The sequence below is a fragment of the Alligator sinensis genome, unplaced genomic scaffold (assembly GCF_000455745.1).
Source record: "Alligator sinensis unplaced genomic scaffold, ASM45574v1 scaffold830_1, whole genome shotgun sequence".
Taxonomy (NCBI): Eukaryota; Metazoa; Chordata; order Crocodylia; family Alligatoridae; genus Alligator; species Alligator sinensis.
This window is the reverse complement of record NW_005842309.1, coordinates 903,877-931,591: the sequence shown is the minus strand read 5'-3', so window position 1 is coordinate 931,591 and position 27,715 is coordinate 903,877. Positions and strand designations below refer to the sequence as shown.

The 27,715-nt window shown below is 46.4% G+C and overlaps 1 protein-coding gene across 1 annotated transcript in view; it reads left to right on the top strand.

The window, feature by feature from the left end:
- LOC102371144 overlaps window positions 1-25,206 on the top strand; it is a 71,889-nt gene extending 46,683 nt beyond the window's left edge. The window contains exons 3-6 of the mRNA XM_025209818.1: window positions 3,996-6,034; window positions 19,515-19,662; window positions 23,734-23,843; window positions 25,111-25,206. Of these exons, the coding sequence (XP_025065603.1) occupies window positions 4,064-6,034; window positions 19,515-19,662; window positions 23,734-23,843; window positions 25,111-25,206 (2,325 nt within the window). The 5' untranslated portion in view covers window positions 3,996-4,063. The remainder of the gene's footprint in view (window positions 1-3,995; window positions 6,035-19,514; window positions 19,663-23,733; window positions 23,844-25,110) is intronic.
- Window positions 25,207-27,715: the final 2,509 nt, after the last annotated feature.

Sequence of the window (27,715 nt, the reverse complement as noted above, 5' to 3'; positions counted from 1 at the left end):
CCAGCCGCCACCCCGGCTGCAGACAGTTCCCCCATGGGTCTGGGGGCTGTGGTGAAGCTGGGGGATGCCTATGGCCAGCAGGTGCTGCAGGACCTGTTCCAGGGTGCTACCGAGGGCCTGCTGTGGGGTGGTGGGTGGTACCCAGGGGCCCTGTGGGGCCAGGGTGGGGGGCAGGTCTGGGGGGGCATGGTACAGCTTACTCTGGGAGGTGAGGTGCTGCTCTACCAGCTCTACATGCTGCCACTCTAGAGCAACCAGCTCGGCTCAGTAGGTATGGCATACCCATAGCTGCACCTCCTCCTGGGTGAGGTCCTCCACCTGCTAGTCCGACACCCAGACCTCCACTGTGATCATCAGCTGCTGGAGCGGGCGGGTCCGATCCTGGCTGTACCGCTGGTGCCTCCGGGTGGCTCCAGCAGCAGATGGCAGTGGTTCTGCAGGCGCCTGTGGCCTCTTCCCCCCATGCAGATGTTGGCCCTGCAAAGGCAAGAGACAGAAGGCTTTTGTGAGCATTTGCAACATTTGAGAGATGAGATGATCTGCTGCAGGGGCCCTGCATGGTCTGGCCTCAGATTGGAGGTGAGCCATGTGTGGGTGCCCAGGGACCATGGTAAGCTGATCGGGCAGGCCTGGGCTCAGGTTGGTGCTGCCTGAGCCTCTGCCCCACCTTGTTCCCTGGAGGCTGGCTGCAGACCACCTGCCTCCCCTGCCCACTTCTCAGGGGAGCCCAGGACAGGCTGCTGGCCCTCCACCACACTGCCACTGTGCCCTGAGTGTGCCCCTGATGCATGTGCTGCAGGCGGTGCACAATGGGCTGTTTGTGTAGGCAGAAGGCTGCCTGGGCCACTACGCCTGCTTCTGCTGATCCTGCTGATGCCTCAGGCACACCTGCACTCCTGGATCAGGACCCTGAGCTACGACAGTGTGTGGGGGGCAAGTCCAGCCTGCTTTGTAATCCCCGTTGCTGCCTGGAGGGCTATCTGTTGCAGTGCTACACATTCCTACCCCCGGCTGCCAAGGAGGAGTTTGCTGTGAGGGTCAATGCCTTCCTTGGCATGAGAGAGGCCCGTGCCCACTCAGCTGTGGGGACTCAGGCTGCTTAATAAAGTTCTGACCTGTGTCCTGCCTCTCTGCATGCTGTGAGGAGGAACCTGGGGCCAGGGTACTGCTGGCAGGCTGGGCAAGGAGGAGGGGCTGGGGACAGGTGCAGGGGCAGTGGTGGGGTTGGGGACTGGGTCTGGGAGGGCCTTCCCTGCCCCCCAGTGTGGGACTTACCATGGGTCCGGGGTCAGCAAGGCTGGCAGGTCAGCGCAGGGCTTCCTGTGCCAGACAGGATCTGGCTATGCCCGGTCTCTGTGGCTTCCGGTGGCTGGGGGCCAGTGGCCAGCCAGGGGTCCCCCTGGGGAGGAGCTAGTGCTGCTAGCAGCCAGCGGTGGTATGGCTGGCCACTTCTCGTGGGTGGCTGCAGGGCACGGCTGAGGCCAAGGCAGCTACTGGCCAGGGCTCCCCAGGCTGCCAGTGGGTGCAGAAGCCAGGAAGGAGTTCAGGGCAGGGCACTGAAGGCCCATGGTCCCCTCTGCTGGTGACATGTCACTGGAGGTGCCAGGGTGCAGGCACAGGCTCCCAGGGCACCAGAATGCAGGTCAGCTGCTGCATGAAGGGTATGGTCCTGGGGTCCCCACCAGACTGATGATTGTGGCCAGTCACAGCCATCCACAGGTCCTTTGCTTTCACATGGCACTGCTGCACCAACCAGGAGCAGCCATGTGCATGCGTCCCAGCCATCAGGGCCTCATAACTGTGGGTGGTCGAGCATCTGCTGTGGGTGAACTGCCTCAGGACATCCTCCTTGCCCCACAGTGCACCTCCTTCCAGGTCCAGTCCACACCCCCGTGGCTTCAGACAGATAGGTGCACGTGGACAGGGCTGGGGCTGGACATGGGAAAGAAGGAGGATGTCCAGCCCTATGTCAGCTGACTGGGCTCCTGCACAGCTGGTCCTGTGATGCTGGCCCTGGAAGGCTGGGAGCAGCACCCCTGACAGGGGCATGGCTAGGGAGTTGCGGCCAAGGCACTTCACCACAGTCTTGCAAAGAGAGAGAGAGGTGGAGGGTGAGCAGCAGTGTGGAGCACATGGTGGCCCTGGTGGCACAGCCAGCAGCACAGGGCTGGGCAAGGGGTGCGGCAAACTGCAGCCCTTTGCAGCACTCGCCTGTGGCCCAGCAGCAGCTCTGGAGAGAGACAGACCCAGCAAATGCAGCCTGCAGGATGTCCAGGGGGGCACACGAGGGTCTGCTGGGGTGCTGCAGCCACAAGCAGCTCCTGCTGGCAACCTAGAATGTGTGCCCCAAGGCATATAATGGCTGCAGGCTTTTATACCCTGCAGCTAGGGACTGCCAGAGAACAGCCCAGCCCAGCAGCAGGAGAGGGGGCCAGGCAGGAGCCCTGGGGCTGAGCTCTGGCTGGCTCCTTAGTTGCTGGGCAGATCAGCCAGGAAGCTCCCACATTACTGTGCAGCAAGGCATCTACACGTGTGTTACTGCACAGTAACTAATTGGGCATAAATTTGATACCTGCGTCATGCAGGTATTGGAAATTAAGCCCAAGTTGGCGTAAGTTTCTATAGTCGCTGCGCAGTGAGGGCACACACATGTAGACACGCATCTGTACTGCGCAGTAATTTATGTTACTGCACAGTAAATATGCACATGTAGACACACCCTCTATGTATGAAAAAGATTCTACCATATGCCCAGAAGGTGACCTGAGCTGCTGACACTGATTTCTTTCTGTGCTGTGTTCCCACCATGGATGTTGGTGTTTTGATCTCAGTTCAAATAAACCTATGTACATTGGGATGCATTACAGTGGTGGCTATGGAGTCTGCATTTGGCACGCTCCTTTGTATGCTAAGTCCCTGATGCTGCTCATACACTGTGGTATTAAGATCTAGAGGTGAATTAGGCATACCATCAGTTATCGGTATTCTACCAGGTAAGGGAACAATGCACAGTTTCTTGGAACGCTGTCCAGTAGAGATTTTGATTTCTTCATGGGCAATACCCTGTTGCTTCTTGACAAATAAGGTCCAGCAAGGATATAATTCAATGCCCCCGCTCCCGGGGTTTTTTTTAAGTCTTCCTCAGAGGTACTGGGTGTTGACTGCAGCCAAACTGGTGATTTGGGCTGAGGTGTGCCAGTGCTCGTGTTGGATCTTAAAGCTGGAGGTTCCTGTCTATAGAGGGTCTTGCCCCTCCTCTTAGGGTCAGACCCATCTCCATAGTTGGGGGCTGGAAGGAATTTTACCCCATGATCAGATTGGTATGGATTGTGGGGGGTTTTGCCATCCTTAGTGGGGGGCATGGCTCTCTACTTGCGATTTCTTAAGCATATATCAATGACTTTTATAGAAGCAGGACATTGGCTGTCATGGTCTGCTGGCATTACCTGTGGCAGGTTAAGGTGTTATGCCTTGTGTTTGTGTCATGGTTGACTGTGTAGTTTTACTAAGAGGTTAAATTATGGATTTATATAGGATGATTTAGATAGGGATGATCCTGCCTCAGGGAGGGTGTTGGACTAGGTGACTTATGGAGATCCCTTCCAGCCCTACTTCTCAATGATGATTCTATAAGGGATATGCCCTTAAGGAGAATTTTTCCGAAATTTCAATCTACCCCTCTGCCCCCACATATGCATTCTTGCATCTTTGGTGTCAGGTTGAACCACCAGATAAGGAAGTGATGTATATTAAGCTAAATATCTTTTTTGTGATGGCTTCTATTAATGTATAGAAGCCCATTTTCAGTCAATTCAATCAATGTTTAAGCTTCTTTAAATTTTGTACGTTTGTGGCAATAACAACCTTGTTGAAATCAATGAGAAAATCTCTGTTGACGTCAGTAGAACTAGGATTTGCCACAGATGCTTTTAGAAATGTATTTTTAAAAATGCATTAGTGTTGCTAATTGTATTCTTTTATTCTCTTTCCTTAAGCCCCATGAAGAAACTCATCTGAAGACAATGGTGCTGTGACAGTCAACACCATCTTTCTAATTGGAACTATGGAAATTGTAGAGGGCTGCCGGCATTCTCACCCTCAGCTGGTGTCCAATGGATACATGAAAAAGGTTTTTCAAGCAAATCCAGAGAGGAGCACTGAAGTATTAAAGATTTGTGATATTGAGCCATGCAACTTTAGTGGCAGCAACCAAAATGAAAAGGAAGAGGCAGCCAGGTATAAAAAGAAAACCAAGGGCAGCCGGATATGGAATTTTGTTAGTCGAAAAAAAGGTTCCTCCATGCATAACAAAAGGCCCCAGTCCATGATCTTGTTAGGAGATACCTCAGAGACCTTAGAGGAAAAACACAAGCTGTCTTTTATGGAGAGGGTTAGGTCCTTTAAAAAACTGAGATCTTCCAGTATGTCTAAGAATGTGGATTTGAGAGCATCCAAAGCAAAGGTTGCCTGCATTCCTGAAGAGGACCAACTAGACAATGGGCAAAGAGCAATCTACAGGACTAAGAAACTGTCTGACAGTCAGAGGCCTTTCCGTCATTCATATGCAGGGTACATTGAGGATTTGGATTCTTCTTTTGAAGACGTAGAGTTAAACATCAGCATTCCAGAAATCAATGCCAATGAAAATAAATGGCTCAGGGATATCAGTGTCAGAATACACGGTGAAGATAATGACAATAACTGCCATAAGATGAGGTCTAGAAGGAGCGAGTCTCTGAATTTTGAAAACTTTAAGAGTTCTGTGATTACAGAAGGGGACAATCAAAAGAGGTGTCTTATGCTCCCACAGGAAAGCAGAAAAGGAAAAAGCTCTGATGTCTGGAACTATCTGAAAGGAATTTCATTAACTAGCAGAGATAATTCAAAGCTACTAGATCAAAGGGTTGAAACCAATTTCCAGAACTTAGAAAATATAACTGATAATTCTACTTCTCATTTTGACTTTGATATGAGATGTGAGCAGAATCTTAGCCAGCCTAAAAAATCAAACAATTCAATGAAAGCGGGTCATTTCGGTGGCGTCCTAAAGTTCTTTAACAGCATGGCTGATGCTGCTAGAAAGTGGCGAGCCTCTTCAAGGCCATTTTCCCAGGAGGAGAAAGGCTCTCAGTCAAATTTCAGAAGCCAGAGGCAGGACGCCTCCTCCCACAACGAGTCTTTGGTTTTTGAGAATGAAAATGCCAGGGAATTCTCTTCAACAGGAATACCTTTATGGTCTGCAGATGCTGAGGTCTGGGATCATCATAATTCTGAAAGTTCAACACAGAAAGAGCTACCCCAGTTGGATGTAAATGCAGAAGTATCCCAAGACGTTAGCTGCTCTGCTCCAGGCAGTCAGAATAATAGTTTTACTGAAATATCCCTCTCTCACCTTGGGCCAGTTCCACCTACCTCCCCCTTGCCTGAACTTATGGATGACTGTTGTACCTCACTCAACATGCAAGGCCCATCTATGCCTCTGGCTAAATTAGATGCTAAGGGCCTGGGCAGCCCTCCAGCAGATGTTCAAGATCCTTGCCATAAAAACGTAGACACCCAGGATTTGGGAAATATTGAGGTATGCTTGAAAGACTTGTCTGAAACTGTCCTGGATGCCCAGGAATTAAGCAGTGCTTCAGAGGATGCCTGGGAGCCAAGTGATCATGATGATTCTCTAGTGCCAAGTGATAATGAAGTTGCCTTGGGGCTGATCAGTGATGAGGATGTCTATGAGCCAAGTAGTGTTCCAGATGATGTGCAGGATCTTTCCAAGAGTAATCTGGATGCTCAAGACCTGGGCAGTGCTATGTGGGATCTCTCGACATCTACTCTTTTAAAATATGGAAAAGGCAATGAGCAAGCGGTAGAACCAGAGGACACCCCTACCAGAGAGCATGAAACAGTTTCAGCTGGAGAACAAAATTCCATTGAGGGACCAGACAGAGTGGACCACTTTGAGTGCAATGAAACGTGCCATCAGCTCAAACTGAACCTTTGTACAATTGTCTCCTTTGGTGAACTCAATAATGGAAAGGTATGACCAATTTCTACCATAATGCTGCAGCAATAAGATGTTATACAATTATAATTACACAGTTCTTCCTTTGGGCTAGAAGGTTTGCAGCTAAAATTGGTTTTGATGTAGCCCATTTGGGCTTTCAGGTGAATTAGACCATTGCATCATGCATGGATAATGGCAATAGTTTGCATCTTTTAAAGCCACTCAGAAGGCTTTAAAGGAAACAGTTGGCTTATGTTTTATCTGAGCTATGAATACAAATCCTGAAAGCTGTTGTCTTAAAAACCATTTGGCCACATCGCTAACAAACATGTGCCCAAGGAAAGAGCAGCTGCAGCAAAAACAGCTCCAATGCAGAAAAAAACAAGAAGTCTTGTGGGTGTGTAGCACGTCAGAGTCCTGAGGCAACTGTGATGCCCCCTGGTGGCTCCACAAATGTGCCTCCCTCTGCCTCTAGGGTGCCTTCCCTTCTGTCATGCCTGCCATGCCTTGATATAATAAATAGATTAAAAGGGAGGCTGCCCACAGGCTTTAGCGTGGGCCCCAGCCCAGCTGTATCCCCACGGGGGTTCCCTGGCACCTTACTGGCTGCAGCTACACTACTCCTGGGCCCCTTGCTGGGCCTCACTACTTCCAGGCCCCTTGCTGAGCCTCTCTTAACCGTGCCACTGCAGGGCACCTATAGCCTTAAGGGCTAATTACATGGCTCCATTCCACCCCCACACTATGCCCCAAGCCTTGCAGGTGTTGCTAGATCATCACTGTCTCCTGTTGAGACTTCAGTCCCCTCAGCTGTCACCCCTTTCCTCTAGATAGGCCTTCTAGCCTGGGTCAACTGAATTGGACTGGGGTTTGAGGCACTGGCTCTGGTCTAGCCCTCTCATGTGCTGGGCCTCTTACCCCTGTCTGGCTCAGTGGCCCCATGCTGTTCCCCGCTGCAGGCTGAACTCTTGCTCAGACCTTGAGCTTGCCCCTGGCAGGGCTCAAGGTGAATGCATGCCCCTTGGGCACTAGGGGTGGACCTCTGTATACCATCCCTTACAGTAGGGGCCAGCAAAGTCTGGCCCATCAGCCAGATCCAATCGGCAGTGGACTCTATTTCCTAGCAGCCCCTGGCCATGTGGCTAGGGCTGGTTTCCATGGAGACCCCAGCAGCAGCCATGCTGTGATAATGTGGAGCTGGGGTTTCCATAGAGACCAGCACCAGCAGCACTGACAGGCAGTAATGGGGCCAGCATCTTCCTGATGAGGGGATTAAGGGAAGGCTATGCTGCAAGCGGGAGTGGGGAGGGCTCAGCTGCTGCCACCTGTACAGGGTGGGCAGCAGTGAGACCTCTGGGAGGGGTAGCTACAGGGGGTTATGGGGAATTTTGGGGTGGCTATAGCCTCACTGCCCCAACCTCCTAGTGCTGCCTCTGCTGGTAGGATGTGTGGCAGGGCAGGGAGCTGCTCCAGAGCTGGGCTGGAAACTTGAGGCGGTGACAGTGTGATCCAGAGCTAGGGCAGAGCCTTGAGCTGCAAGAAGCTGGGGCAGAGCCGTGATCAGCTGCCTGCACATCCCTGCCTGGGGTGTGAAGCCTGCAGATCATGGCTCTCCCCTGGCTCTGGACCATGCTGTCACTGCTACGAGATCCCAGCCCAGCTGTGGAGCAGCTCTGCACCCTGCTGCATGCCCTGCCAGCGCTGCTGGGGCCGGTCTCCATGGAAACCCCGGCCTCACACTATCACAGTGTGGCTGCGACTGGGGGCTCCATAACAACTGGCCCCAGCCACACAGGCAGGGGCTGCTGGGAAATGGAGTCTGGCCACTGGCCAGATGCGCCATTTTGTCCACCCCTGCCTCAGTCACAACCCAAACTGCCAGTGCTAAGCTGCAACTCAAACAATAAGCCCCCAGGCTGTAATATAAACAGTCCCCTCTGGGCCCACCACCATTAACACAGAAGGAGAAGCAGTCCTCTGCCCCTTTAATTGGAAAACCTTCCCTCATCTCTCATGCTGGCATAGCTCCTGGCTCTGGGCTCCTTGTGAGCTCCCTGAGCCTCACTGGGGATCTGCAGGCAGCAGAGCAGTCCGTCTAGCATCCCCTGGTAGCTCTCTCGGGGGAAGAGCTCCTACCCCTGTGGTTTGCAGGGCTGGACTAACTTGATAGCTCAGGCCCTGGGCTCATATGCCTAAGCCCAGGGTTCTGCCCCTTTCCGGTCAGGAGGCTACCCTGGGCAGCCTGCAGGTGCCTGCTAATTGGCTTCATTGCCTGATTGCTATGGCACTCTGCAGCTGCTGCATCCTGCTTGGCTTGCAGCACTCCCTCTCTGGGCCGCTTCTTTCTTAAAGGACAGAGAGCCCCAGGCCCCAGGCTCTCTGTTGCAGGGTAATATCTTTTATTGGGCCAACTGCATGGTTGGGATAGACACAGGTAAGCTTTCATAGTACCCATCCTCAGGTCTCTGTGAGAGAAACAGAGCTAAGTAGCAGATGGAACAAAGCTTGTAGACCATCATGGTAACAACATCACATCAGTATTACTCCAACATAGAGAAAAGCTTGTATTATTTTCAATAAAGTATTGTTTACTTCTTTTCATTCAAAATGAAGGTTGCTTAAGCTATTAAGTGGATGTCAGTGGATAAATTGTATTCGGGACCTTACTTTTCACCTTAACTCTTGGCAATTCCTGAGGACCTAAGAGAGCTTCTGCTCTTTTTTATCATACAGTGCTTTATTACCATAGCACTTAAGTATTTCAGCTGTGAGTCAGAACCTCACTGTGCTATTGTAGAAGCACAGAGCAAAAGGGTGGACTCTGTCTCTAAGAGATTATAGTCTGAGAGGTGTCTACCTCCAGCTGAAAGCTAGTGTGTGTTGAGTACATGAATCATTTAACCCCCTTTTGAAAGTCCTGGCTCTAACCTGACTCTTGATAGGGCAGGTTTAAAAATGTTTTCTAACTCATTTAAAAAAACCAAAAAAAACAACCCAGGATATTTAGAAACATTTGAGTTCCTATGTATCTTCCTATTTATTATAGAGATGGGCAAGAGCAGTGGTGTGAGCATTGTTACATGATGATGTCCCTCAACCTTTCCTCGAGCGGTCAGCTTTAAAGTTGAGAAGGATGACCAATGCATGTGATCCATTCAGTCACTAGCTTCTTTGTTCAGTTTTCTATAAAGCATTGCAGTCTAGGAACTGGACTGAGTTAACCACTTTACAAGGCCAATACTAGTCAACCTGAGGCAGGAAGGATGACATTTTTTGAGATGCCAGGTTGGGAACTCTGGCCAATTCAACTTTCTCTTTTGCAGGGTTTGTAGAGACCATAGATTGTGGAGATGGTGTGTTTAGTCTGTGGAAAAGGGAGTTGTGATACTCTCAGCCAGAAAGGGGAGTGTTGGTAATGGATGGCAGATTTGCAATAATGAGGCAGAAACCTCTGGATTTGTGAGCCCAGGCTGAAATGGGTATGGCCTGGATATTTATTCCTGTATTAATTCTTTAATGCTGTCAGTGTATACATTGCTATACAATACATGGAATTAAGGCTGGCTTGATGTCTTATTACAGACACTTAAAATGGGACGCATTGGGTAATCCAACAGTAGAGAGCAATCCATTGTTTAATAACTCACTTCTTATGTCCCGTGAGTGAAATGAGGGCAGTGGCTTGGCAAAGAATGTTCTGATGGGGAAATATGCTGGAGTAGAGCAAGGAAGTTAACATTATCCACCAGGTGACCAGAATATTTTTTTTCTGGGGAAAGCAAAGATGAAAAATTGGCATTACATTTCTAGAGTGGCTTCATCTCTTAAAATGTAGAACTAGCTGTTTGCCATGGCTGAATGTCTAATCACAGGGCTCTTATAGTGAAATCTAAATGATTTCCCAGGTCAGCCGCCTGAACAGGATACACGGCAAGTCCTCTGATCGAGGTTGACCTCCTGTAGCTTACAAATATTACCAACAAACTTAATCAAACATGGCACCAGAGATAATTGGACAGGAAGCTCCCTCTGGAATTCCTGTAGCATCTGCTGCTCTGCTGATAATAGTAACAACCTATTGACTTGTGTGTCTTCCGGACTCGGGCTTCTCTGGGCCTCACATTTTGTTGAAAGAATATCAGGGGTGAAAGGGAAAATATTTGGCCTATGTTACTTTGCAATCAGGTTTTCAAACCTAGATAGGCAGCTGCTGAGGGCTGGAAGTAATTATAGTTATCCAGTGTGCTAGCAGGAGCAGAACAGAGGCCAAAGCAATTGACAATCGGGCCAAAGGAGGAAGAGGCTGGAAGGCAGTGGCAGTGTGTGCTGAATCTGAAGGGTGTACACAGCCCGTCTGACGTTCCTATGCAAAATACTCTTTTGCATCAGGGATTCTGACTGCTTGTCTCTCCTGCCAGGGAGTGGCAATTGGAAATGTCCTTTCCCAAAATAAATGTGCAATGGAAATGGTTAAGCTGCAACATCGCATTAGCAGAGGACTCTGTTCTGTCAGCACCCACTCTTCACTCTTCTTGGTACATAAAATTGTGTTCATTACTACTTCAAAGGTGTCAGTTCCTTTAAAGAAGGGGCTAGATGCATGATGAAACATTTGGGCAGCATGTTGATTGGGGGGTAGGGAGGGGAGGGTTGGTAGGATCCAACTTCAGTCCTGCTACTGTAAAGACAGGAAGTGAAAAATACTGTGGGAAGCCTGCCAAGGACCTTCCAGACCTCTCTGAAGATGGACTACACAGAGCAGATATCCACAAAGCAACTTATTTAACCATCCAAAAATGCACAAAGGTCCCGGACCTCACTGAAGGCAAACAAATGAAAATTTGAGTTCTCAGATCTGAGGGGACAAGATAGCACTACAAAGTCTTTCACTTTCTTGAGACTTGTCTAGTGTGTTCAGGTACTGGACTGGATTAACGAGAAATTATTTCCTTTCCTGACTTTACTTTTCATCTGCAGTATTGTCTAGTGTATATTATTCTTCCAAACATCATCTTTCCGTTTTGCTTGTCTTGTCTATGTAGCCTGTAAGTGGTCCATGGAGAAATTGCCTGTTATGTGTATGTATGGACACTGCCTAATAGAATGGGATCTTCATATTAGTTAGGGTCTCTATACACACCTGTAGCAATGGCTTTTGGAAGGTGAAAAACATGTTTCAGACTTTTTACCTATCCAGTTCACTTCTAAACCAGGCCAGTTTCTTTCAGACCCCAAACACTGCTGTATGCCTGGGACACATCAGCCAGTATAAATGGAAAGGATTTGAGGCTTTTAAAGGGGAGAGGGTGTTAACATAATGTAGATGAGAGAAAGTTAGTTATAGACAGCAGTCTGAGCTACTGCAGGATGCAGGTCTAATATTTAGCCATATGTTTAAAATCAGAAAATAAATTGTTTAAGCTCCAGACAAACCTGAAATTCTCTGTCTTACTGGTTAAATCATTGTGTTCAACAAGTAGTCATCAATAGTTCGATGTCTAGTTGGGAGCCAATATCAAGTGGAGTTCCCAGGGGTCTGTTCTAGCTTTAGTATTGCTTAATGTCTTCATTAATTATTTGGATAATGGGACTGGATGCACACTTAGCAAATTTGTGGTTGACACCAAGTTGGGTGGAGTTGCTGACGCTTTGTAGGGTAGAGCTAGGATCCAGAATGACCTGGATAGACTGGAAAAATGGTCCTCAATCAACCAGATGAAATTCAACAAGATCAAGTGCTGCACTTGGGATGGAATAATTGTGTGCACATATACAGACTGGGGAATGAATGGCTCGGCTGCAGTACTGCTGAGAAGGAGCAGCAGGTACAGTGAACCATAAGGGTTAGGAGCAGACATTACACATACACCAGTTTAAGTGATCAGAAACTGGTTTAAAACTGTAACAGAACAGATGTTCAGTGCACATAAACCAGTTTAAAAATGGCTGAAACCGGTTTGAGATAAACCTGATTGAATGTAGTATCAGACTTAACTGATTTAGGTCAAACCACTTTATGCAAGTCTGTCCGAGACCCCTTGCTGGTTTAAGATAAACCAGACACCACTGGCATCCCAGAATGCTCCCTGGGCTGGGTGGGCCTCTCTGCTCCACAGCAGAGCTGGCCCCTCCCCTCTGCTCCCTGGCCAGAGCTCCGGCAGAGACGTGCAGGCCCAGAGCATCTGCCTGGCTTCTCCCAGCTAAGCAGGGATTATTCCCTCCTCCCCTCTGCCTTACTCAGACACCTCAGCATTAGCTAGCATACCACATGCTGGCTAAGTCCGTGCTGTAGGAGAGGACAGGCAGACAGGCTTTTTGGAGTTCATCAACAGGTAGATTAATGTTCTTCCTTGGAAGAGCTGTTTAAGAAGAGCTCCATTAGTTAATGGAGAGAGGCTTTGTTTTCTTAATGAATTGATAAACACTGAGTTAGGGGTGATAAACATTCCCTGCTAGGCTGCTGGGGGGGGGACAGAACCCCTCCCTAATCAGAGCATCCTGGCTGTGCCCGGCCATGTCCCCCTCAGCTCAGCCCCGTAGAAGGGAAGGGAGGGAGGGCTGGTCTAGCGCCCCCTAGCTTCTAGCCTGAGCCACTGCAGGCATGTGTCTGCATTTCTGGGATGTCTGTCTGGTTACAAAACTGATTTAGCCTAGCCAGGTTAGACTAATCTGCAAAGATTGAATCAATTCAGGTTCAGACTTTTTGAACCTAGCCAAGATTAATGTAAGCCAAGTGTGTACTTGTTGCAAAAAAAGCCAACAGCATCCTGGTTGTATTAACAGGGGTGTCGCTTGCAAATTGAGATAAGTTATTCATCCATCCTGTTCAGCACTGGTGAGGCCTCACCTGCAGTGCTGTGTGGGTTCCACACTTCAGGAAGCATGTGGACAAATTGGAAAGAGTCCATTAGAGAGTGACAAAATGATTAAAGCCTAGAAAGCAAGACTTATAAGGAAGAACTAGGGTTATTTAGTCTGGAGAAGAGAGACTGCAGGGGGGGACGGTGTGGAGATTTGATAACAGCAGACTACAGTGGGGATGGAGATAAAGTATTCTCTGTGGCCATAGGGAACAGGACTAGGAGCAATGGCCTTAAGATAAGCAGGGGGAATTTGGTTGGAGATTAGGAAGACCTTTCCAGCTATGAGGGTGGTCAAGCATTGGAACAAGCTACCTAGAGAAACTGTGGAATCATTGGATATTTTCAAGGGCAGGTTAGATAGACACTTAGCTGGGATGACTTCTGTCAGGAGTGATCCTGTCTTGGGCAGAGGGCTGGAGTAGATGATCTCACAAGATCCCTTCCAACCCTACTTTCCTGTGATCTTATGATCTCATTTTGAGGACCTGCAAACTTATGAAAGCTGCCATCTTCAGCAAAGAAACTCACCTTACCCACCCCAAACTAGCTAATGGAAGAAGCAATGACTTCTGGTGCCAGCCACACCCAGCAGTTTGGTACTCCAGCAACCTAAGGTGGTGGCTGGGTGGGAAGAGGCAGTGCCTCAGTGTCACGGCTGTAGAATAGTGTAGAGCAGACGTAAGCTCAAAACCTGCAAAATTCCCTTCAGGATTTCAAACCAATTTAGCTTCTGGGGGGAATAGGGTGACTTTATAGCTCAGTAGTATTGGTTCTTCTCTATTGACATGGGGAGCCACTGAAAAATTGATGTGTGCGCTTATACAGCCAACACCAGTCATGGGGCGTTTGGATCTGACACTTTGGTTTAGGTTCATTTCTGCTCTACAGACCTAATCTAATCCTGGGTTCTGCTGGGAATTGAGCACTTCGGCCCAACTCTTGTTTTGTATGTAGCAAACGCCGCTCTTACACAAAGTGCCGCGGCTCTTCACTGTGATCCTTTTGTGCCCTCTGCTGGTTGTTACTGCAATCAGTGCATTTTCCTTTTAGGGAACTACAAGACCATGCTTTTTTCCCAGCTACTGAGAGTTTGAATTCTCACTCCAAAGAATTTGACTCCCTTTAGTGACAAATTCTTGCTCCACACAGTAAGTAAGGAGCTGTTGTCTCTGTTGCATATGTCCAGTGGGATGTGTCAGCCAGAGCTGTGAAAACCAGGTTCTCTCAGGGTGCAGACTGGTCTGTAAAGTTTTCAGCACAGGACTAGGTGCCTGGTTAAGGTGGCACTATGCGTGTCATAAAAAATCACACGCTAACAAATCTTCTGACTTTTCTGCCACCGGGTGCAAGAACCTAGCACTCTCTTAATCAGATTAGCTTCTGAATACTGCTTAAGGCTGTTGGTGGGAGTCGTCTTGTCAGGCCCAAGATTGCTATGGAGTGGTTCCTCATTCTGTGCTGGATGCTGCTAAGGTCATCAAGGAAACAGCTTCTCCTTCACCTCAGTGCTGGTGAACGTTCGGTATGGGACAGATTTACCTTTCTGCCGCAAAAGATGCCCCAGACAGCAGCCCGTATTGGCAGGTAGATTCAGCAGAAGTGCCCTCTGCTCATCTACCCGTGCGCTACATTCTGGGGGCATGAGCAATGCAAACAAACATTACTTCCCAGGTAATATTTTAATTCCTGAGTGGTGCATGTAACTCCTGTTCAACAATGCCTTGTTGAAGTACCTGGAAAATTCACAGGCTCAGGAAGGTCTCTATCCCTGCAAATACCTGATCCATCTGATGCTTGGTCTGGTAGGTCCTGTACAGTAGCAGGTACGTAGCCAGGTAGTTAAAGCACTGAACTTGGAGTGTGGAGTTCTGGGTTCTGCCACAATCTTGTAGCTTTGCTTATCTTTGCTTTCTAGCAGCTAGTGCAATTTGCTTTTCACAGCAGGCAGAGGCTGCTGCTTTCTCCTAAATCTGACAAGAGACCACTGGTAATGTACAGCAAGTTCTGATAGTGGTCCTCATTTTGCACTGTCTTGTTATCCTGCATGTAACGTTGCTGAGATTGCTACAGTGACTAGCAATAGCTTCTTACTCCCTTTTCTCATTCTGCCTGCAACATGCAGGCTGAATCACAGGAGCTAGAAACAAGGTACTTATCCAAGAGTCGGTCTTCAGTTACCTCATGCTAAATGGCAGCAAACTGGCTCATTCTCTGTTTGAGTACCACTAATTATTCTTTGATTATACAAAAAACCCAACAACTTGAGACATTTCAAATCAAGATATGATATTTCACTTCCTTTTGTTTCTGAACCCTGCTGGCGCCAACCTTTATGTTATGTTTTAGTCCATTTCAGTGGCAGGAAATTGATCTGGCCAAGGCCAAATCCTGACTCTTGATGTTGTCAGGTGACCTTTCTTATCTTACTTAAAAAAAGAATTAAAACTCCAAGCTGTTCTGATTTTCAGATAGTTGGCATGTTTAATAACCACAAGGCACTAACAAAATCTTAAATTAAAAACCATCTATTAAGTATCTTCTCTGGGAATACTCTTACTATGTTGTCAGTTGGTGCCTAGGCTTTGTATGCAAAGGCTGGTTGAGTATTTGAAGGCTAATCCATGTAACTATGTGTGCTTCTGTCTTGTCTTTGAGCTAGTTCCCTGCTCCAGAAAGCTGACAAAGTTTCATCGTTTATATAGTTGTAAAGTGTTCAACACAACACAAGGAGGTCCTGATCCCAAACATGACCTCTGGTCATTACAAGACCAAAAACAGTGATGAACTATAGAATGTCAATACTCTCTTCCTATTAATCTTTCTTATTATTGGGCTATACAAGTCCCCTTGCATTCACAGTATGTGTATGAGGCTGTAAAGGCTGGTAAATTTACTTTGAAATTAAACCCACCTGTCTCTCGTTCTGCCCCCTCCCCGCAATCGGGAAAGGAATAGTGGTCCAGTATGTGTGTAACCTTGAACTTTGAAGATGTAGATTTAACTGCGTGGCCTGTGGCAAAGCTAATCTCTCTGTGCCTCAGTTCCCTATGTGTAAAACAGGGATCAGACTTTTCTATCACACATGGGTGTTCCTGTCACAGAAGGGTGTCACAAAACTGCTGCAGCATCCCATTGTTATGCTAACGGAGGCTGTATAAGATGACAGATGACCATTTCTCATTTACTTCAAAAACTTTTAGTGGGAAGATCTCCTGTTCATTTCTGACTATTGTTCACTGAAATTCTGCCAATTTCCTGGCTCACAGATTATATCTGAGACCAGCAATTTATCAGAATGAAAATAAAAGCTTGATTTTTTTGAATTGTGAAATACTGAAAATGAACTCATTCTTCAACATGTCACTTCACACTTGGCTGTTTCAAGATATATTTTTTAACTAGGATAATCAAAGTTAGTCCCTAGCTGAGAGAGGAAGAGTTATAACTGTTCCTCCTATTTGTTTTAAAAGATTAATTCTCACTTTGTCTGGATCAGTATTACCTTGGCTGAGGCATAACCAGAATACTTTTCCATGTTAGGGGTACTTCAGTCAATGGCATAGACACTTCTTATTTCAAGTAGTTCTTCACAGACAGTAGGCATATACACATCTACATGTGCATTAACACACTTTAGTTAATGTGCATTAAATCTAGTACCTCTAGGGCACTTTTACACATACTCTGAAGGTAGGGAGTGGGGTAGTGCTTAAATAAGAGTGGCTCCAAGAGCTGCTCTAAAGCGCTGTCATGCCTTGTGTATCAGCATCCCCACACTAAATGGCATCAGGGGTGCTTGAACTAAAGTTTGACAAGCTTTAGTTCAAGCAGCTCCACCGTCATTTTTATGTATGGGGACACTGATACGCAAGATGCAGGAGGCTGCTGAAGTGTGGTAACCGATTAATCAAGTCTTCTCTGACACCTTCTAATTACAGCATATTGGAGCAGTCTCCACACTTGTGTATAGATCTACCTTTCATTGTGAGGTACTAAGAAAATGCACATTAGCTTGTCTTAATGCGCATTAACTAAAGAGCATGGTTTTTAAGTGATGCTTGATGCACATTAGCCTATTGTAATGCGCATTAACTGAATAGCACTTTTTAAGTGATGCTTTAATATGCATTAAAATGGCTAATGCATGTTCAAGTGCACATGTAGACATGCCCTTAGTGCATGTGATAGGTTATGACTCAAATTTCAAAGATACCGCTGGTGTTACTTTTGCCCTACCTGTGTGATCCCTTCAGTCAAAACTGACAATCTGAAATTAGTTTGTTAAAAGAGACTACACAGATGTCTGGAATGAAAATCTAGAGAGAGATCCTAAATTACATTCCCATTTTCTTCATCCCCAAATTTTGAACAGTTGGAATCTGACTCTGGATCTAAATTTATGGCCCATCTCAAACGTATAAACATAACCCAGAACTAGAAACTGGGAAATGCACTAAATTCACTAAGCACAATTCTGAGAAATATTATCAATAACTTGTTCCAATGACAGTTACTCCAGAAAAAGTGTAAACCATAATCTAGCTAATCATACTGACAAATATATCTGGTCCTTCTTTCTATAATACTGTAGCTCAAACCAGCCCCCTAGCACAGAACCTCTTAAGAAGTGTTTCCACTGAGAACTGAACTTTACAGAGCTCACAGAAATAAACTGGGGGGCCTTTCTAATCAGTGGTGCATTTGACCTCAGAAAGGAGCTAAATGACATTTCAGACAAAAACATAAAACTCTTTGGAGGAGCCCCCTGTTCTGAGTGAGGGGATTTGCATGGCTGGGGAAGCTGTAGGCAATTAACTCATTATTGCAATCATACTAGAGGCAATGTGTGGGCAGTATGGTATGAAGTAAGAATCTCTGAGAAAAGGAAAGCAGTCATGCTTCTAGTGAGACGCATTGGTGATGCATAGCGGGTGTACGCGGGTACATGTGCACCCCCTGAGTGTGGCAGTGCACCCCCTGCGAAAAGGCTCTGCCCCCCCTTGTTGCTGACACCGCCAGTGGCATCTGTGGGCAATCCATGATCGCCACTGTCTGCCGCCAGCACTGCTGGTGGCGTCCATGGGTGGTCACTGACTGCTGGTCGGTGCTTGCCACTCCCCCCCCCCCCCCCCCCCCTGCACTGCAACCCCCTGCAGGAGCTCCCTGCTTGCTGCTGCCATGCTCCTGCCGCCAACAGCATTGCCACTGCCTGTGGGAGCTCGCTGTGCCCACCCCCCCAGCCTCCAGGGGCAAGCGGCGTTCATGGTGAGACTTGACTGAGGCAAAAGCTACTGGATTTGATTCTTAAAGGGGTAGGAGAGTCTACAACTGCAACATATGTTTACAAGCTTGTTGAACGAGCTTTAGTTCACGTGTCCCCGCTGCCATTTTGAAGCATGGGGATGCTGATACATGAGACACTGTGGCACTTTAATTAGAGTGGGTCTTGGAGCCACTCTAATTTAAGCACCCTCCCTCCCCCCAACCCCTGGAGCATGTGTCACAGTGCCCTCCAATGTGAGGTACTAAATTAATGCACAAGTGACGCTTTTTAGGTGACACTAAATGCTCAGTAGCCTATTTTACTGTACATTAGCATAATAGCATTTTTTTTACGCGCTGCTTTAATGAGCTGTAGAATAGGTTACTGCACATTAAAGCACACGTGTAGATGCTCCCAGTTTGTTGCATTTGAAAAGATATAATATGACCTTTACAAATGACTGGAAAGGGAGCTGTGGTTGTCAGATTTTTAGAACTCAGGGGATGAGATCCTACTACTAATATAATTCACTTTTATATAGATGTTATATTAACAAGATGCACAACACCTCAAATATTCCTAAGGTTTAGATAGGGTTTTATTGGCACTGGGGTTTTTTTTTGCCTGTAGATCCTAGTTCTCTTAGTTTTGGGCTTGGTACTTGGTTTGTTAGCAATCTTAAATTATGTTTGTAGTTGATATTTGTAATGTTAGATATTATTAGCCAGGACCAGGGAGTGTTGTTTTTTCTTTCACTGTGGCTGAAACAAAGACAGTGCAAAATGTACGCTGTTCCTTAGTTGCGTGTGTCTTCCAAACTTTGAAGGGACCAGTCCAAAGGGCAATATAGTTCCATTCAATTACCATTCATTAATTTACCCTTCTTTTCAAGGTGGCCATTAACAGTGATTGCGGGTGATTGCTGAGATTTACAGCAGGACTGAATGAACAACTGCTTGTTTCATGTTGGCCAACAAAGAGGTGCTGAGAAGGAACAATGTTTGTTCATTATTGACTTTTCTTTGGCTTTTAGAAATGCCTGGGAGGCCATGCAGCCTAAATTCCATTGGAAGTCAATAGAACGTATGTGCCTTTGAAAATTTTGCATCTCTATCTGAATTCAAGTACCCTATTAGAAATGACCTACTAGAGAGGAAAGTCTCTATTTTCTTATCAGTTGCTTGAGCCAGAAAATCTAATCTTTCTATTTCAAGCAATTAAGAGGTCACTGATTTGTTTGGAAACTGCAGGGGGATATTAAAATGGATCCAATATCTTGAAAAATGTGCACGCCTTCATATTGCAGTAAAAGGACTGTTTTTTTGATGTTTCTCAAGCACTGGTGAGTAATTTTTCCTCCTTTGCCTCCCAATCTGTTTCTTTCCAGCCTCTGTGTCATCCTCTTCATCCCTCACCACAAGCACCTCCTTTTAAAATCTTGTTGGACAGATGTCGCTCCTTACCCCTTTCCCAGAGCATACCTATGGGGTTGGATCAACTGGGCTGGAGGCGACGTCTGTTACTGAGCACTGGTGGTAAGTACTGGTTTGTTTGACTGTTTTTGTTGTCAGATTTGTTTTCTAACCATAACAGCCACTTAAAAAGGCAAGGGCAGCACTGGTGTTGAGACCAGTAGATATGGTTTGGAAATGCATCTGTGTTCATTGTAAAACTAGAACTTGAGGAAAGAGGTTGCAACAACTACAGATGCTCAGGGCTCAGCTCTGACTAGTGAGGATCTTCCTGTGTGTAATGTGTTCTGAAAGAAAGGCTATTTCCCTTCTTTAATTTCCGTGAACCCCATATTTGGGGTGCTGAAGAATAAAATGGCTGTGCAGAGTAAAAACCTTTTAACAACCTATGGGTAAGTTTTCACACACCCCTGCCATACAGGGTGATTTCTGCTCAGTTCTCTGCCTCATTATTTCTTAGTCTTTTGTGAATACCGCCATGTAAGAAAGTAAACTAAGATCTAAACATACTCAGATCTTAACCAAGTGAGACATTTATCTGGGAACATAACATTAGAAGGAAAAGTTCCCATCTATCCAACACCTGCTTTCTTATGAAAGGAGAAAGAATATCAGGGAATTGATAGAGCAATAGACTCGGCTGTAAACCAGTTGATGGAAAGGGAAGTGATAGAAGCTCCTGTCTCTGGGGATGTTCAAAACTGCATTGAACAAAACACTATAGAATGCATTTATGGGACCAGAACTCCACTGATGGGGAGAGGGGCTGATAATTCAATATATAAACTCTGAGTAAAAAAAAGAGGTGTAGAGGATGGAGGTTCTTTTCTAACACCAAGAAGGTGGAAGGTGATGTAGAGAGACACTAGCCATGCTGCTGGACTCTCCTGGTACATCCAGACATACCACTGATTGCAGCAGAGTGCTAGACCAGTTGTTCTTAACCTTTTTAGACTTAAGACATCCCTTGTTAGATTTAAGGCATCCCTCAATATTTATTTATTTTGCGTATATGGTTTTGGCATATTGTTTCAGCCATCTTAAAGCGATGTCATCACCAGTGATAAGAGCCTGAAGGTCACCAGGTAGCATAGTAAAGGGACACAAGTCAGCAACGTGGGACATGGTTTGAACATGTCCACAAGGGCATTTGTTGTCATTGCGAAGGCCCCATTGGTATAGGTTTGAGGCACAGTGACCCCATTGAGTTAAAAAATGGTTGAAAAGTGTCCACTAGCAGCATGGCCAGTTAAATCTTGGTTGACTGACTGTAGTTTCAGAGATGATGTGATGATTGATTGGTGCTTGTGCTGACTATTCTTTGTGCCCCTCATAGTAAGTGCTAGCTCTTGGCTTTCATTCATTTGTTGACTATGGAAAAATAGTAGAGCAGTTCTTCTATTTCAAAGAACTCAGAAAGACCACTACTATGGATTCCTATTTGAAATCTCTGGGTTGAGCTTGTGAATCACGTGTAGGTGTTTGCACACCTAACAGCACTAATATTGCACAACACTCCAGGCTAGACCTTAAAAGGGTGTCACCCTGGTTGACAATCACTGTTAGAGAATGGTCACAACACAACTGGATATGAGAAGCATTGGTAGTGAATGGATGAAGCAGCAGCTTAATATAATTGCTCTTTTGTATTGAAACAGGCTTCTCTAGCACGCTGAGGGGGGAATCTCTTTAAGAATGCAAGTGTTGCTGTGGCTGCATGTTGCGTTTTTAGCCTGTTATCCTTCAGCTTTAATCAACGCTTGCACTACAGCTTGGTTTTCTGAGAGCTTAGAAAGAGAAACGCAAGCAGCTAAAAATAATAGCAGACTGACTACGTCAAGAGAGCATTTAGAAAATAGGTTCTAGTGTTATCATTCTCCTGGTAACACTGGAAAAATATTGGGTTCCCTGCTTTAGCAGCCTGGAGTAAGCCATTCCCCTGAAACAGAACTCCAGATCTCTTCCTCCCCTTACCTTGGGATCCTCTCCACCATTGACTTCACAGGGCAGCTAGATTAGGCCCATGGCACTGAATTTCATAGTTAAAAAGCCCAAAGCCCTATGTCCTAGCACCCCTGAGCACTGATGAACAGTACTGTAGGGTATGTACAAGCATTACATTTAAATTGACCTAACCAGGATTAGGTCGATCTAAATGCCTGCTCATGCAGGAATTCACAAGGTTTAAATCAGTCAAAAACGGTGTGCCCATCCTAAATTAGTTCACCTTAGGAAGGGCACTAATTTAGGTCAAGAAAGGGTTAACCTGATCTAGCTAATGCTGCACACAGCTCTGGGGCTGGGAGAGCCCAGCCACTCACCCCAGCCCCATACCCCCAACTCTCACTAGGCTATTTTTATCCCCCTGGCCCCGCACCCCCAGACTGGGCAACCTTCCCCTTCCTCCCCCTGAACCCACCAGACCCCTCCCTCCACCCCAGTCTCACCAGCTCCTCCTCCTCCAGGTTACTTATGTTGGGCTGTTTCGAATGCCTGCACATGCCACTCCCGGTCTAGGTTTAGCAGTTAAGGTAAACTGCCTAAACCTAGACTGGGTGTGCTGAACATTTGTACATACCCATCGAAGCACAGCCCAGCACTACTGTTAAGAGACCTGTTAAATCAAGGTTCATTGAACTGTGCTTCAGATTTTAAAGACAATCTTTGTCCCTGTGGGTCCTTTTCTGTGGTTGTTTAGTAAGGTCTGGTTGATTGAGTTGGTAGGTGCTACTGAAATGCACACCTTCCCACCACACAGAGAGTGTGCCATACCACTGCAAGGCAGAGCTGAGCTGGGCTGCCAAGTTGAGATTTTGACTCCTATCTCTACTCTTTCAAAGTTCAGAATTGCTTGGACTCAGGGGTTTCAGTCTATCTGGCCATTGGCCCATTTCACTGGCCCTATCTGACCTTCTTTGAAGGTCAGGGCAGTGTCGTGATCTGATGTTCTGCTTGCAAGCCTGAGTCAAATGACCATCATGGAGTAGCATCTGGTACAACTGTGGTCTGGATGTGTGGTGATGGGCTAGGAGGAGGGAAATCAGTGATGCACATCTCAGGCAAAATTTCCCTAATTCAGCCACTCTCTGTAGATGCTTTTCTCCCTGAAAGGGATGGTAGGCCCCAAGGGAAGCAAACACACACGCACCACATGCTGCTAGTGCTCTGCTCAAGCTGCACGCGGCCTGCTGACTCAGGAGCCTGCGCTAGCAGCAGCTGTGGACCTACACGTAGTGTCTTTCTACAGCTTATCTCTCCCGGTGGGTGTCACTCCAGACCAGTGCTTTGTGGAAGGTGGACTGGAGGAAATGATTCAAACTGATCCATGGCAAAAAGAGAGAAGGAAATACCTGCTTCTGATAGCTTCAGAGTGCTTTGCCAAATCTGGAAGAACAGGCAGGGGAGGGGGAGTTTGCTTCCTGGTTGAGTAGTAAAAATAGAAATGATTTTAAAGCAGGTAAGTTATTCTTTAGACCAGCTCACCCCTGGTTTAGGGCAGAATGCCCTGGGGACCACTGGTCTTTCTAAGCACAAATTCGGGTTTGGTGTAAGTGATGCAACTACCTTAAAATTGCAGGGGAATAGCATTCTTGGGTGGACTTACCCAAAAAGCTTAGGGTGATGAAAGCCCCCTGACTTCTCTAGCAGACAGCATTGTATAGCCTGTTTCCCTTTTGCATAGACCAAAGGAACAGTTTAATCTTTCAGCTTGTCACATCTTATAGATCAAAAGGGCTGAGGACTTCAGATTGCCAGGGACCTGGAAGAAATATTTTGTAGCACTTCTGATTCATGAGCTATCATGCCTTCAATACAGATACATTCAGATTATACTCCTGCATTATGCTGCATTTTAAACTACTTGCTTATCTTATTGCCCCTACCCGCTTACATCTTTTTTAATTTGGCCCTCAGCTCTTGATTTACACCTGAGTTTCTGCAGTATCCAAAGTGGGATAGGCAGGGACATACTCTGCTTTTTCTAAAAACAATAAAGTAAAGCTTGAATAAGTGTCTTGCAAACAGTTTGGTTTCTTTCATTTAGATGGAACAGCCTCCACCCACAGACTGAGCCAGAACACAGTGTTTATCTTATATGATTCCTTCTTTATTCTGTGGATTTTGTCTTGGCAGCTGAGAACGACCTGGGTTCAAAGACTCTGGAGGTGCGCAGAGACTGCAGGAATGGCGGAAGGAGATGGAAGCCCCTGAAGCCTGGAGCTGAGCAGCTGCTAGTCGATAAAGTAAGGCATTGTTTAAAAAAATCTCTCTATCTGCTTCAGGGGTGGCATTTATCTACTGCATACTTAGCTAGGGAAACTAACAACACGCATTAGTAAAAGCTTCTAGCAGCCAGAACAGTTTCTTTAGCAGCAGTTTTTTTTTTCAATTAGTTTGAGTTATTTTATTGCAATATAAAAAATGGAGCATTAACCTTTTTCCCCCAGATTAGTTTCCCTCCAATATAAATCAGAGGTTTTATGACCTAACGTAGGCAATGGGCCTTCCTTCCCTTTGGCTAAGTGTTTCTCACAGATGGGGGAAACTGTGAAATTTCAAATCATCTGTAGTTTTGCTCTGCTTTTTATTACCATATGTCCTTTGGGTTCATTACTGTCACTGAAGCTATCTCTGAGACATATTTATGCGACTACTGCTTTCCAAAGTGTTTTGCAAAGACAGACAAAATCCAAGTACTTTTTCCTTTTAGAGAAGGTATTCTCCATCTTTGCAAGTGAAACCTCCTGGGTTTGGGAGTTGAGACTTTATCTACATTTGTGTAGTGCACTTACTCTGAGCTCTGAATTGTCCTAATGCCTTCAGTGATCTCATGCCATGTGCTTGCCAGAAGTTGGGGTTATTGCATGTTATTCTTCAGAACTTTTGCCTTGTGTGAGCATGACCCTTTGAGAGAGATCTCTAGTTTCTATCATGATAGGAGTCTGAATTGCTTTCATCATGACAGATATGCCAGCTACCTTGCTGATTTTTCTATATATTGAGGGGAGTCTCAGAAACAATTGTGCCACTTGCCTTTAATGAGCAAAGCGATTTAGGACTAGATTCAGCATTGCCCTTGCTTACTTGCCAACATGGCAAACTGAGGGTGGGAAGACCTTTTCTCCAGAAGCTTTCTGGTGGTATGTTTAGGTAGGATGTGCCTCAATTGCTGTATTGTTGACTGTACTATATATATGCTAAGTCTCATCGATTTGATGCTAATGTGGATGACATTAGCACGGAAGAGTTATTGGAGAATGAGCAAAAAAAAGATGATGTTATTTCTTGAATAACTGCTGTCATGCCTCTTTAGTATCAGGGTGAGGGAAGAATGGGCAAGCAACCATGAATTCTGAAGTTCTCTGTTGGGATCAGCAATGGACCATGATATGAGGCAACCGGCTTAAATGAGATTAGCAGCCCAAATTCACCGAGGGAGAATGAGTTTGGCCTGTAGTGACAGAACCCAAAAAGGTGGCAAACAGTCTTGTACTTTTGTTGGTTAAACAGCTCTGCGAGATCAGAATTCAAGGCCTGGCTCACCGGGTGTGCCTGCGGTTACAGCACATTAATTCTCTACACCCAGGAGTTCAGATATTCAAGTAAACATCTGAATATTCAGGTGCTTATCCAAACTGACACTATTTTAATGCTTTTCCTGTTGCTGCTTTCCTCACAGTGGCTGCCTCACTTTGTATAATTTTATATAATCAGCTGCCTTTCCAGAATATGATTTTCAGAAAGGACTTGGCAGCTGTAGGTTGGTTTGTCATGACGGAAATAGTTACTAGGGCTGTGCGAAACAGCACCATTTCGTTTTGACTTCTGTTTTACTGTTTCGAAGGGACAGCATTTCATTTCACTGTTTCGAAGCGCTGTTCCATTTCGTTTCGTCAAAACTGTTTCGCTGTTTCAACATGTTATATTTCGCCCAGAGGCTATAATAGGGAATCACAAAAATACCTATAACTTTGTCATTTCCTGCCTGATTCAGGTGAAAATTACAGGGTTGGTAGTCCCATCTGAGGGCATGATGCCTGCCAAGTTTCTAGGAGATAGGTATAGGGGCTTTTGTGAAACTGCATCTCAAATTGTTCAAAGCAAAACTAGTATCATTCGCCAGCAGCATGCTGCCATCCCACATGCAGATCCAGGGGGCTGTGGGGCTGTGCCAGACACCTCCGGGGGGGCACAGCCCCCTGGATCCATGTGCAGGATGACAGCAGGCTGCCGCTGCTGGCTGGGGCCAGTGCCAGCACGGGGTTTTTCCCGGCACTTAGCGCGGGCTGTGTGAGGCAGACTTGGGTGCTGGTGCTGGCCCTAGCTGACAGCGACAGCCTGCTGTCATCCGCGTGCTCCACAGCTGGTGTGCAGAATTAAAAAAAAAAAAAAAAAAAGCGACGCCACTCACTGGTTCTGGCAGCGGTGATTGGGGCCTCTGGGTGCTCGTGGAAGAGCACCCCCTGTGTGCAGTGCAGGGCAGTGGGGATCGCTCCCCCCCACCCCCGCCTGGCACCCGTGCAGCAGCTGCACCATTGCACAGGTGTACTGCAGCTTGGCAGGCCGCTGCACACTGTCCTGGAGCTGGGGCAGATCCACCTGTCATCTGGAGCTCCCGGTTAGATTCTCCAGCTCCTTGATCGTTTCCTCAGCTCTTCCATGGGGACGCAGTTTCAAAGCCAGGCTTGCTTGCAGATAAACAGAAACTAAGGAGAGGGAGAGGAAGGAGAGAGGAAGAGGGTGAAAGGACTGCTCTGATATTGACATCTAGCTCCCGGTTTGATTCCCCAGCTCTCTGATCGCTTCCCCCAGCTGTCTAATCATTTCCCCAGCTCTTTGTGGGGGGCACGGGCCCTAGCCTGCAGCAGCAGCCTGCTGAAACCCTGTCTGCAGATCGGGAGCCTGCACCCCTCCCCGGGGAGAGCTGGGGAAATTATCAGAGAGCTGGGGGAAGTGATCAGAGAGCTGGGGAATCAAACCGGGAGCTAGATGTCAATAGCAGAGCAGTTCTTTCCCCCCTTGTCCCCACTCTTTTCCCCCTCTTTCCTCTCCCTCTCCTTAGTTTCTGTTTATCTGCAAGCAAGCCTGGCTTTGAAACTCGAAATGTTTTGAGATGTTTCAAGTGCCCTCATTTTGTTTCAAAGCTGTTTCAAAGCCTTTTGTTTCATTTCAATTTTGCTGTTTCGGGCTCGAAATGCATCAAAACAGCTTCAAAACAAAACACCTGTCAAAATTTTGCGCAGTCCTAATAGTTACCCACCCATACATGATGTTGACCTCTGATTGGATGGATCTTATCTTGCAACTGTCACTGAAGATTTGCAGGGGAAGGCTTGTGAGCACTCAGGAGACATTTTTAATGTTCTGCCTTCAATTCCACCTTTATTTATTTCTCATTTTATTATTGATGTAAAGTACTGAAATAAAATCCCTAAGGAAGAATTTCATTAATTTATCCAAGCATCAGGTACAGGGGGTGAGTCCTCCATTTTTATCCCTTCCTTCTAAGGCAGAAATGCTTCATGTAGGGGTAATTCTGCCTCAAAATCTTCTTATGTCTGTGTTTCTATGGGTAGTGAACAAGCTACTCCTATCAGTGAATCAGTTGGGATAGCTGTTTTGGTAATTAGCCTCTGGACTGTGTTGCTAACTACTACCCATTTGCCATCTTGATAAAAATGAACCAAAACCAGCAGAGAGGTTGTCTGTGCTCAGGAGACAACCAAGAAAAGCAACAGCATTTTTCAAGGTGAATTGCTATTACAGACTACATTGTAACCTGTTGTACAGTATTCAAGGCATATCTTGGAATGCCATCAGCTGTATTATATCAAAGGCAATATTACCATATTCAGGAGTTGGCTTTGTGATGCATAGCTATGGTCAGCCAAGTTTAATAAATCAAATTCTTAACCTATTAAGAATAATCCTACACTTAACAACTTTAGTATTTTTCACACTTGTGATGATAAAACATGTTCCTAGTGTTTCATGGGGAGTCTCTGGCTATTTGTTAGCTGTAATGCACGTAGCATGAAACTTTCTGGGGAGTGTTAGGCCTCATTCTTTAAAATAACTCTGATAAACATCACTACTGTTCTCCAGGACCAGAGCC